The sequence below is a fragment of the Bos indicus genome, chromosome X (genome assembly GCF_029378745.1).
Source record: "Bos indicus isolate NIAB-ARS_2022 breed Sahiwal x Tharparkar chromosome X, NIAB-ARS_B.indTharparkar_mat_pri_1.0, whole genome shotgun sequence".
NCBI classification, from domain to species: domain Eukaryota; kingdom Metazoa; phylum Chordata; class Mammalia; order Artiodactyla; family Bovidae; genus Bos; species Bos indicus.
Genome location: NC_091789.1, coordinates 114,851,067 through 114,863,531, shown reverse-complemented (window position 1 = coordinate 114,863,531; position 12,465 = coordinate 114,851,067). Strand labels below are relative to the sequence as shown.

At 35.9% G+C, this 12,465-nt stretch overlaps 1 protein-coding gene across 4 annotated transcripts in view; it reads left to right on the top strand.

Annotated features, from left to right (window-relative positions):
- The window catches only part of CFAP47 (cilia and flagella associated protein 47), a 562,308-nt gene that overhangs the window by 362,052 nt on the left and 187,791 nt on the right, over positions 1-12,465 (top strand). For all 4 annotated transcript variants that reach the window (XM_070784977.1, XM_070784976.1, XM_070784975.1 and 1 more), the window contains 2 exons: positions 1,570-1,710; positions 10,118-10,215. In XM_070784977.1, the coding sequence (XP_070641078.1) occupies positions 1,570-1,710; positions 10,118-10,215 (239 nt within the window). The remainder of the gene's footprint in view (positions 1-1,569; positions 1,711-10,117; positions 10,216-12,465) is intronic.

The following is a 12,465-nucleotide window of genomic DNA, read 5'->3' as shown; positions in this document are numbered from 1 at the left end:
TACTCTTACCAACAGTATCTGAGACAGGGGTTGTTACTCAACACTTATCAATAATTAATATTATCAAAAGTTTTTAAAATTACCAATCTGAAAGAGTAAAGCATTTTTTATTAATTATTGGACTTGTTTTGTGGGACATACAATTTTTGAATCTATATTCCTATGGATTATCTCTAATTTTGATACATGTTATTTTAGCTTTAAATATTGAATTATAGCTTTATCTCCTACTTGCTTTATCTTTAATTCTTTCTAAAGATTTAAATACCAAGACAATATTTTATTCTTTGCCAATTTGAAAGAAGACACTTACTAAACTTGCTTAGAGGAGTGCCAAGATATTGCTTTGATTTTTTTCTTAAAAAAATGTATTTATTTTATGCCTTGAATCATTTTTGTGATTTATATAGTGCATTTCATCCAGATTCTGGTGCTGAGCCTAACATGATATTAGTGTTTGTATGTATATGTGTGTGTGTGTATGTACACATGCATGTGTGCTAAGTCACTTCAGTCATGTCCAACTCTTTGAGACTCCATGTACTGTAGCCTGCCAGGCTCCTCTGTCCATAGGATTCTCCAGGCAAGAATACTGAAGTGGGTTGCCATGCCCTCTCCAGGGAGTGTGTATGAAAATAAGTATTAAAAAGTACATACATTTACACACACATACACATTAGATGGAGAGAAGGCTTTTTGGAAATTGGATGTTATTACAGAAAGTTTCAAAGAGGGAGAATTGAAGATGCAGATGAGAGTAGGGATAATTACAGCAGCCAGATCCTGGGGTAGACCAGAGTAGATGGAATACAGTGCATGCATCCAGGAGCTGTCCAGATAGGAATGTATCAGTCATTCTTACAAGAGGAAAGCCAGAGGATAAGGTCTCCATCGTGGAAGCGTTTGTCAGTGTGGTGGTGGGATTGTGAAGAAATTCTTTCCAGAAAGTGTCCATTTTCTTAGTGAAATAGAAATAAGATAATCAGCAAGGAATGAGGAGGGAGATGGAAGTGTGGGACATTGAAGGGAAAATAATATTTGAATAATCCTTTAAAGATGAATAAAAAATATGAATATAGCAAGCTGGTGTTGAGATATCAGGGTCAATTTGTGAATTACTTCCTTATATATTAGGTTCAGTTTAAAAGTTAATATCAGTCTTTTATAAGTCAATTATAAGAAAAATTTCAGGTAAAGAGTGCAAATTTTTGACACTATTGTTTTTTGAACAAAATTTTGTACTTTGCATATGAAAGGCTTAAAGGAAAGTGCATGCTTAGGATATTGTATTAAGCAAAATAAACATTTTAATGAGGTAATAAACGAGTGTTACAAATTACTTTAGAAAATATGTAAGAACACTCACTCAAGACCAATATGTTTTCTGAAGGCTGATGCAGTTCTAATATTTACTACATTTTCTTAATTATTATGAGAAAGCTGTTTAAAAATTACCATTTTAATGGATATTTAAAATATTTCCTTGAAATTTCTATTAAGTTCTGTCTAATTGTTAGTTTTGAAAACTAAACCCTCGTTAATCTGACATCTTGCATCTATGTGTTGTAGGTACAATTTCATTTTCTGTTAAAAGCAAACATAATGGTGATTCTCAGGATGACTCAGATGAAGATCAAGATACAGATCAAATACCCTTCTATAAGAAATCATTATCAGAACTATCTGACAAGTTTGATGATGGAAAAGCAGGTAAATTTATTATTATGGAGAGTTTCATGATCAACATTCATAAACCCTCATCATTCATTTGTAAGTCAGTAGCTACTTTACACTCAAAATACGTATACAAATGTGTATTTCATGTATCTGTAAGAATTGTATTATTTCAGGATTAACTACATGTTGTTAATTTCTGGATTTGTAGTACAAATGGTAGTTTGTACTACCATTAAAATGAGTAGATTATAATACTTCAGCTTGAAGGCTGCCTACTCTTTCATAAGTGAAGAACTTTACACATATTTCTGTTACTGAACACAAAATTTCAGTCAAATTCTGATAAAATGTTAATGAATATATTATTTTAACAATGTAATGTGTTCCTTTTTTATTTTTTTTTAATTTTATTTTATTTTTAAACTTTACATAATTGTATTAGTTTTGCCAAATATCAAAATGAACCTGCCACAGGTATACATGTGTTCACCATCCTGAACCCTCCTCCCTCCTCCCTCCCCATACCATCCCTCTGGGTCATCCCAGTGCACCAGCCCCAAGCATCCGGTATCCTGCATCAAACCTGGACTGGCATCTCATTTCATACATGATATTTTACATGTTTCAATGCCATTCTCCCAAATCTTCCCACCCCCTCCCTCTCCCACAGAGTCCATAAGACTGTTCTATACATCAGTGTCTCTTTTGCTGTCTCGTACACAGGGTTATTGTTACCATCTTTCTAAATTCCATATATATGCGTTAGTATACTGTATTGGTGTTTTTCCTTCTGGTTTACTTCACTCTGTATAATAGGCTCCAGTTTTATCCACCTCATTAGGACTGATTCAAATGTATTCTTTTTAATGGCTGAGTAATACTCCATTGTGTATATGTACCACAGCTTTCTTATCCATACATCTGCTGATGGACATTTAGGTTGCTTCCATGTCCTGGCTATTATAAACAGTGCTGCGATGAACATTGGGGTACACGTGTCTCTTTCCCTTCTGGTTTCCTCAGTGTGTATGCCCAGCAGTGGGATTGCTGGATCATAAGGCAGTTCTTTTTTAAATATAGGAAATGATAGCAGTCTGCCTCATATGCAAAAGAAAGTAAATGCTATTGTTTCCCCTTCCCATATTATAAAGCTTCCTTTGAATGTTGTTCAACATCATATCTTTTCAGTAAAAATTTGAAAGAAAATGGGTTTATGGAGAGTTGGAATAGACAGGGCAGGTTTCTGAGAGAGTGGGTGAATGAGTTCTCTTATGGGTGAGTAGCAGGGACGGAAGAGAGAAATAGAGAAAAGTGGGTCGACATGGGCAAAGTTCAACCACAGGCATACCAAAATAGAAATCTTTATTAAATGAGTTTGTGTTTAATCAGGATTCTTCAAAGAAAGAGACACTAATATAATATAATACAGCATGCAATCCAATATAGTATAGTTAAATATAATATAATAATCTATATCTTTATAGAGAGAGACATTTTAAGGAATTGGCTAATATAACCAGGGAGACTGGCAAGTCCAAAATCTATAGGGCAAGCACGTCCTTGCGTGCTAAGTTGCTTCAGTCATGTCCGACTCTTTGTGACCCTATGGACTGTAGCCCGCCAGGTTCCTCTGTCCATGGGATTTTCCTGGCAAGAATACTGGAAGGGTGGCCATGCCCTCCTCCAGGGGATCTTCCCGACCCAGGGATTGAACCCATGTCTCTTACATCTCTTACACTGTAAGCAAATTCTTTACTACTGAGCCACCAGGGAAGCAGGGTGGAAAATTAGTAAAAGTTGCTGTTGCAGTCTTGAGTCCAAATTGCCCAGGAAAGACTAGGCAGACTACAAGCTCTGAGAGGGTTTCCATGTTTCAGGCTTGGCTAAGAATTGCTTCTCTTTCAGGTCACTTCAGTCTTTGCTCTTACAGCCTCCAACTGATTGGAGTTGGCACATTCACAAAAACAGAGTATTGTGCTTTACTCAAAGTCTACTGATTAAAGTGTTCATGTATCTTCCTACCAACATTTAGACTGGTGTGTAATCAAACAACTGGACCCCATAGTCCAGCCCAGTTGATATATAAAATTAACCATCACAGAATACATGGATTAAAAGGGATATCCAGGCACTTATTCAAAACAGTTTAGAAAGAGAACAGCTAGGCCACCACAACAGCTAACTGGGTTTGAAGTGAAGAGAACAGTGTTTTTTAGGGTGGTGATGGGGATAGAGAAATACCCCTAAAGATGGAAAACATTTCGGAGACTAGCATTAGATGCTTCTCTTGAGAGAGTAATAGTGTTAATTACTCAGTTGTGTCTGACTCTTTGTGATCCCATGGTCTGCAGCACACCAGGCTCCTGTGTCCAAGGAATTCTCCAAGCAAGAAGAGAGCAGATAGGAAGTGAGAATTGATTCCAAAAATATACCAAGGTTTTCTTGTATCTTGTTTGTATCTTGGGGGTCCTATCTAAGAGATGCCCAAGGGATAGTTTATCAAAGTCTATTGTGGGGGTTCCTGGGGGAGTCATGTTAGGAAATTACATTTACTTGTGACTGTGTGGGCTATTTAAAATTTTTAAAATTAAGTTTCAATTATTCAACATAAATTATATAAGAAACATTCTCATATTAAAGTATTTGTGCATATTATCAATTATTTTATTCCAAAAAATATCTTAAAATGAAATCATTGGATCAAAGGGAAAAACAATTCTTAAACATTTTAAACATGTTAAAGCACTCTTCCAATTTTTAGCAATTCAAACTTCCATTATAATGTGTAAGATTGTCTCTTTGAACCTGACCCTTGTTAAAACTGGATGTTACCATTATTTTTCATATTCCCCTATTTGGAAGCCTAAAAAATTCTTATCTAATTATTTTCATTTCTTCTTTGTCCCAGCTTTACTGAAGTGCAGCTGGCTATTAAAAATTGTACATATTTAAAGTGGACAAATTGATTTGATTTACATATACATTGTGAAATAATCACCAGAATCAACCTAATTAACATATTTATCATCTCACATAGTTACCACTTTTTTGCAGAAAGTAAAGACACAATCTACCTTCTAACTGAATACTGTCAAAATATGCATACAATTTAAAGTGATCTGACTCATTGGAAAAGACTCTGATGCTGGGAGGGATTGGGGGCAAGAGGAGAAGGGGACGACAAAGGATGAGACGGCTGGATGGCATCACTGACTCGATGGACGTGAGTCTGAGTGAACTCCAGGAGTTGGTGATGGACAGGGAGGCCTGGCGTTCTGCGATTCATGGGGTGGCAAAGAGTCAGACACGACTGAGCGACTGATCTGATCTGATCTGATCTGATATTCAGTATAATGACCTATCAAATCTGAGTGGCGTATTTTAAAAATATCTAATATTTAGGTAAATTTTAGGTTCACAGTAAAACTGAGAGGAAGTTTCAGAGTTTTCTCATATACATCCTGCCCTCACACATGGATTGTCTGCACCATCATTAACATTCCCCACCAAAGTAGTACATGTGTCACAATTAATAAGCCTGTATACACACACACACACAATCTACCTTCTAGCAAATTTAGAGTATACACTCTACCCTGTTAACTATAATTACCTTGTTGTACATTATATCTCCAGAACTTACTCATTTTGCATAACTGAAAACTTCTCTAATTGAAAAGAAATGTGCTGCTGAGCAATCAGTAAGAAAAAGAGCAACGTTATTACAAGGGATGGAAAGGTTAATTCTGTTTCAGTAGGAATATGGAAAGGCCTGTCTGAAGAATTAGGGATAACTGTACATATATTTTTCCTGGTTCTTAATCTGTTTTGCAACCTGTCATCACACAGCTTAGATTTTTTAAATAAAATAATCAATAATATGCACAGGTATTTTAATATAAGAATGTTTCCCATATGATTTATTATGTTAATTAAAACTTAATTTTTAAATTTGATTTAAAGTGTTTTTGAATAGATATTATCTGCATATAATTTTTTCCCATTTTTGTTGAAAAATAATTGTCATATATCACTGTATAAGTTTAAGGCCATATAGCTTGATGGTTTGATTTACACGTATTGTGAAATGATTACCATCAGTATGTTCAGCTAACATCCATCTTCTTATATAGATACAATAAAAAGAAAAGAAAGATAAAAGGAAAAACAATTTTCTCCTTTTGAAGAAAACTCTTAGAATTTACTCTCTTAGCTTTTCTGTATATCATACAGCAGTGTTAACTGTAGTCATCATGCTGTACATTACCTCCTTAGTACTTAATTATTTTATAACTACAAGTTTATGTCCTTTGACCACCATCCTTCATTTCTCCCTATTCCCGTCTTCTGCCTCTGATAACCACAAGTTTGATTTCTTTTTCTATGAGTTTGGGTTTTTTGTTATTGTTTTGGTTGTTTATTTTAGACTACACATATAACTGAAATCATGAGTATTTTTTTTTCTTTACCTGACTTATTTCACTTATCACAATGCCTTCATAGTGCCCATGCTGTCACAAATGGTAGGGTTTCCTTGTTCTTTATGGCTGAGTAAGATTCCACTGAACATGTATATTACAACTTCTTTATCCATTCATTCATCAATGATACTTAGGTTGTTTCCGTGCGTTGGCTATTATAAATAATATCGCTATGAACATGAAGGTACAGATACATTTTTGAGTTCATATTTTCATTTTCTTTGGATATATTCCCAGAAGTGAGATTGCTGGATCATATGGCAATTCTGTTTTTAATCTTATGAGGATCCTCTGTACTATTTTGCTTAGTGGCTATACCAATTTACAATCCCACAAGCAGTGCAAAAGTATTCCCTTTTCTCCACATCCACAAAAGCATTTGTTATCTCTTGTCTGTTTGATTATGGTCATTCTAACAGGTGTGATATCTCATTGTGGTTTTAATTTTCATTTCCCTAATGACTAGTATTAAATTTAATAGTGAGTATTCTCTGAATGCTATCAAATGTGTATATACAAAGGCACACATATGTATGGATTTATCAATTATATATAATGTGTATATATGCCTATATATGTCTTTATTGATATATTAAACTTTAAATTTTATACAAAAAATAAATACTCTTGGTCATGGGATTATGAATAATTTTTATTTTCTAAAGCTTTTCAGTAATTTATTAAATTGCTATAGTGAATTATTAATTTTATAATTAGAAAAGTTTTAATATGTTTAAAGCCTGTAAACAATGTTTAATAATTATTTTTCTTGTTCAGTTCATTAATAAATTATCCCTAATCTCATTGTCACTAACAAATTCATATGCATCGTATGTTTTTAGCTCTATAGAAGTTAAAGTAGCTTCATCACAATACTACCTTATATGATAGTCAAAGTAATTACAAAAAGTAGGTGTTCTCATCCCCATGATAGTTAATTTTACGTGTCAACTTGGCTGGGTCACGGTGCCCAGATATTAGGTTAAACGGTATTCTGGATGTTTCTATAATGGTGATTTTGGATGAGAATTGTATTTACATCTTTATACTTTTAAAAAAGATTTCCCTCCATAATGTGGGTGGGTCTTACCTAACCAGTTGAAGGTCTTCATAGCACAAAGACTGACTTCCACAGAGTAAAAAAGGAATTCTAACTTTGGACTTGAACTCCAACTCTTCCTGTGTCAACAGTCTGCTGGCCTAACATGCAGATTTTGGATTTACTGAGCCAATTATTTGAGCCATGCAATACAGTTCAATACATTCAATATAATACAGTGCAATGCATTGCAATGCAATGCAAAATGAAACAGTTTTTCAGAAGAAAGAGACTGAGAACTGCACAAATCTTGGCCCCTTATTACATAGATGAGGAAATTGAGACCCAAAGAGGCTTAGTGATTTACCTAAGTTAATCAAACATGCAGTTCTTGGAATATTTACAACTTGACAATATGGATATGATATGCAAACAGTTAATTGAAACTGGAGGTTATCTTAAACTGTAATCTAGCTCAGCATTGAAGCATAAAGAATATCAAAGTGAGAAGCTGAACAGTTGAGAACTAATAGAAAGAGCCTGGGTTTGATGCCAGTACCAACCCTGCTACACAGAGCTCTTGTGGCAGACCAGGGTTTTTGGTTTCAGGATTTGGAGGTGAGACTTTGGACATCACTGGCAGCAGAAAGACCTGTATTAATATATTTAGGGAACCCAGATGTAAGCATTACTCTGTCACCAGTTCAGTTCAGTTCAGTCGCTCAGTCGTGTCCGACTCTTTGTGACCCCATGAATCGCAGCATGCCAGGCCTCCCTGTCCGTCACCAACTCCCGGAGTTCACTCAAACTCATGTCCATCGAGTCAGTGATGCCATCCAGCCATCTATCCTCTGCTGTCCCCTTCTCCTCCTGCCGCCAATCCCTCCCAGCATCAGAGTCTTTTCCAATGAGTCAACTCTTCACATGAGGTGGCCAAAGTACTGGAGTTTCAGCTTTAGCATCATTCCTTCCAAAGAAATTCCAGGGCTGATCTCCTTCAGAATGGACTGGTTGGATTTCCTTGCAGTCCAAGGGACTCTCAAGAGTCTTCTCCAACACCACAGTTCAAAAGCATCAATTCTTTGGTGCTCAGCTTTCTTTACAGTCCAACTCTCACATCCCTACATGACCACTGGAAAAACTATAGCCTTGACTAGACGAACCTTTGTTGGCAAAGTAATGTCTCTGCTTTTGAATATGCTATCTAGGTTGGTCATAACTTTCCTTCCAAGGAGTAAGCGTCTTTTAATTTCATGGCTGCAATCACCATCTGCAGTGATTTTGGAGCCCAAAAAAATAAAGTCTGACACTGTTTCCCCATCTATTTCCCATGAAGTGATGGGACCGGATGCCATGATCTTCGTTTCTGAATGCTGAGCTTTAAGCCAACTTTTTCACTCTCCACTTTCACTTTCATCAAGAGGCTTTTTAGTTCCTCTTCACTTTCTGCCATAAGGGTGGTATCATCTGCATATCTGAGGTTATTGATATTTCTCCTGGCAATCTTGATTCCAGCTTGTGCTTCATCCAGCCCAGTGTTTCTCATGATGAACTCTGCATATAAGTTAAATAAGCAGGGTGACAATATACAGCCTTGACATATCCCTTTTTGTATTTGGAACAAAAAATCTGTTGTTCCATGTTCAGTTCTAACTGTTGCTTCCTGACCTGCATATAGGTTTCTCAAGAGGCAGGTCAGGTGGTCTGGTATTTTCAAAGGTTTATTGTGATCCACACAGTCAAAGGCTTTGGCATAGTCAATAAAGCAGAAATAGATGTTTTTCTGGAACTCTCTTGCTTTTTCAATGATCCAGCAGAAGAAAAAAACAAAATTCACCAGAGTAAATTTGAGGATATGATTGGTTTTATTCATTTATTAATTAATCAGACGGCATCCCATGTAGCAAATACAAAGCTGATCTCAAGTTTTATAGAAATGTGGAGGGGGAGGGGATGGACCAGGGGAGTTATTAGCAGAAGAAATGAAAGGATTGTTTCAGGCAAGATTGCCTTGCTAGTGTGCTTCCCTGGTAGGTCAGATGGTAAAGAATCTGCCTGCAATGTGGGAAACCTGGGTTTGATCCCTGGGCTGGGAAGATGCCCTGGAAGAGGGCATGCAACCCACTCCAGTATTCTTGCCTGGAGAATCCCCGTGGACAGATGAGCCTGGCTGGCTCACTAGTGTTGACCAGAAAATTGTAAAAAGTCCATTCCTGGGAGAGGTTGAAACTGCAATTAAGTCTTAGTTTACTCTCTCGGAGGCAAGTGACTCCACCTTGGGCCTGTTATTTCTTTCTTCTAGTTCTTCTTTTTCCTTTTCCTTTCCCCCCCACCTTACTTTTCCCCCCTTCTCTTCCTCCTCCTCTCTTTTGTTATTTTTTTAAAAACCATCCATACCCCATTTCAGCTTTCTTTGAGCTAAATTGATAGGATCCTGTTTAACACTCCCAAGAAACGAGACATTTCATGAACTCTTCCTCATTTTTTTCCCTTAAGCTAGATTTGTATGGTACTAGAAATGTACCTTTGTCTATTATAATACCATATTTAGATATGTCTATGTATATTATGTGAATGCTTTGGGGATTAGAGGGCAAAGGGTTAGTTATTTCTTTTGAAATATTAATCCTTAAAAGTAAAACATTCTTATTTTTGTGAAGAACTTAGTGAGTTTACGGGTGCACACATGAGGCAGGACGCTTTCACAGCCCATTCTCATGGCCATGCAGCCTGGGGCTTCTCTTACTGCTCACAAACTGTGTTGAAATTGACTTTTCACCTTCCCCTCAGCTCTTGACAAGTGAGTCCATCATAAAGAATTTGAAAATGGTATCTATTTATGTGTCTCAAAATTTATGTAAAATATGGTGTTCTAAAATGCACGCATTAAAATGTGCCATGTTTTTTTTCTTTTTTTCAGATAATGCTATTAACAATTTTCAAATCTGGTATCATCTTGAGATCCATAGTGCTCCTGGACCACCCTTAGAGATTATTGACATGAAATGTGCTGCACTGGTAAGAGCCCATTAACTGCTCATAGATTCTTCCTTTTTGTAAACAGTTGGAGCTTTTGTTGTACACCTAAATTGCTATTCCTAAAAAATAGTCATATTAAATGAGCATATTGGGATAAATTATTCAAATAATGTCAATTTTATTTTAGATCCATTAAGATGCAACTTACATGCTTGTAGAAAAGATTTATTTAAATCAAGTATTTAAGCTTTTGATAAATAATGGTTATTTTAAATATGCAGATTAATTTCTTTAAAAAATGATTATTTAGGATCTCCAACTTTTGCTCCAACATAGAAAATAAGAAAATACCTAAAATACTTGGTCTATAAATCAGTTATTTGTTCACCTGATCTCTGGGTAAAACTCCATGGAGGCATAGAAAACAAATAGTTAGACTATTGAAACTCACTCAAGTATCACTTGCAAAAGCTTTGGGGAAAAGTATTTGATGTGCTAGAGTATTCTCTTTGCCCCTATAGGCAGATGTGCTGTCCTCATTAAATGTTCACTTTCAGCTGAAGTTGGTGAAGGAGGGGAGTCACTTTCGAGTAACTCTACCCAAATAGGCTATCAATGACAGTGGCCAAGTTACTAAGTTTTCTCTCCTTTCTAATAATGGTAATTTATTGTTGTTGTTTAGTCACTAAGTCATGTCCGACTCTATTGTAATCCCATGGACTGTAGCCTGCCAGACTCCTCTGTCCATGGGATTTACCAGGCAAGAATACTAGAGTGGGTTGCCATTTCCTTCACCAGGGGATCTTCCCTACTCAGGGATTGAACCCACATCTCCTGCATTTACAGGCAGATTCTTTACCTCTGAGCCACCAGGAAAGCCCTTAAGGTAAAAACTTGCTAGCTGTGTAACTTTTGAACATGAAGATTTAGTCAGCAGAGACCATATGAATTCTTTTAAATAATCCCATCAAACAAACCTTTGTGAACTTCTTGAAGAACATGCTTTCTGAATACTTTCAAAGTATACTAAAATGACTGTCCATGCCTATAGAGTTTCCTAACATTTTTGACTGCATTTGCTGTTTTTGCTAAACTTTTGAGAAATACTTTACTTAATCCTTAGATCATTAGTTGTGGCAATGCAGTTTTCAAGACACTCAGCTGCCTCTGATTTTCCATCTGCATTTCATCTTTTGTTACATTCAACCCAATCTTAACACCTTCCCTAGAGATGAGTGAATGGTTAGAATTTCTTTAAATAGGGTTTTTGTAAGAAATATTTACAGCTTTAAGGCACATAAATTTGGTTACTTCTTATAGCAAGTTCCAAAAATCAGGTTATATTTTCAATAAACAAAAATTGGTTCTTAGTAGTCCATTCTCTTTTGTATAAAGTATTTAGGATTTCTTTCTCTTTGAATCTTTTTTCTTCCAGTTTTACTGAGATATAATTGACACACAGCACTGATACATTTAAGGTGTAGTATTAATACATATTGGTTTGACTTACACGAATCGTGAAAATTTAGTGAACATCCATCATCTTATATAGCTATAAAAGAAAAAGAAAGCTTTTTTTCCCTTGTGCTAAGAACTCTTAAGATGTACTCTCTTTAACGGTTTTTATATATAACATACAGCAGTGTTAATTATCTTTTTCAGGTAGTACATTACAACCCTAGCGCTTATTTGTCTTGTAACTGGAAGTGTGTATCTTTTGACCACCTCCATCCAATTTCCCTTCCCACTACCTTCTGACTCTGGTAAACACAAATCTGATCTCTTTTTTCTATCATCCTAGGAAACGTGATGAACAGTACAAACAAAGTCCCTGTTTACATGGCACTAACATGTTAGTGGAGTTAGATAGGAAACAAAAGAGAATTGAAATGGGATATTCTATGTGAAGTTTTTCTGTTGTCTTAGATTTTCAAGTGAAATACAAACCTGAAGATTATAGCTACTTTTCCATGCTGTAAAAGATTTTGCTATGCCATTTATTACTCACTAAATGTATGTATATGAGGGTATCTCTAGCTGATGTAACAAATTCCATAATTTCAGTGGTTTAACACACGCAAAGTTTTTAATAATTTTGACAGTCTGGTGCCTTTGCTCCTGGTCAGTGTCTAGCATCCTCCATGTTGAGATCCCAAGAGTCAGAGTCAGGTTCCCCCCGTGTGGCAAGTTGATCATCCTTTAGAGACTCAAAGATTTCCGTATATAGGTGGGAATTTCCACTAGTGGCATCAAAGTCACACATATCACCTCCACGCACATACTATTGGA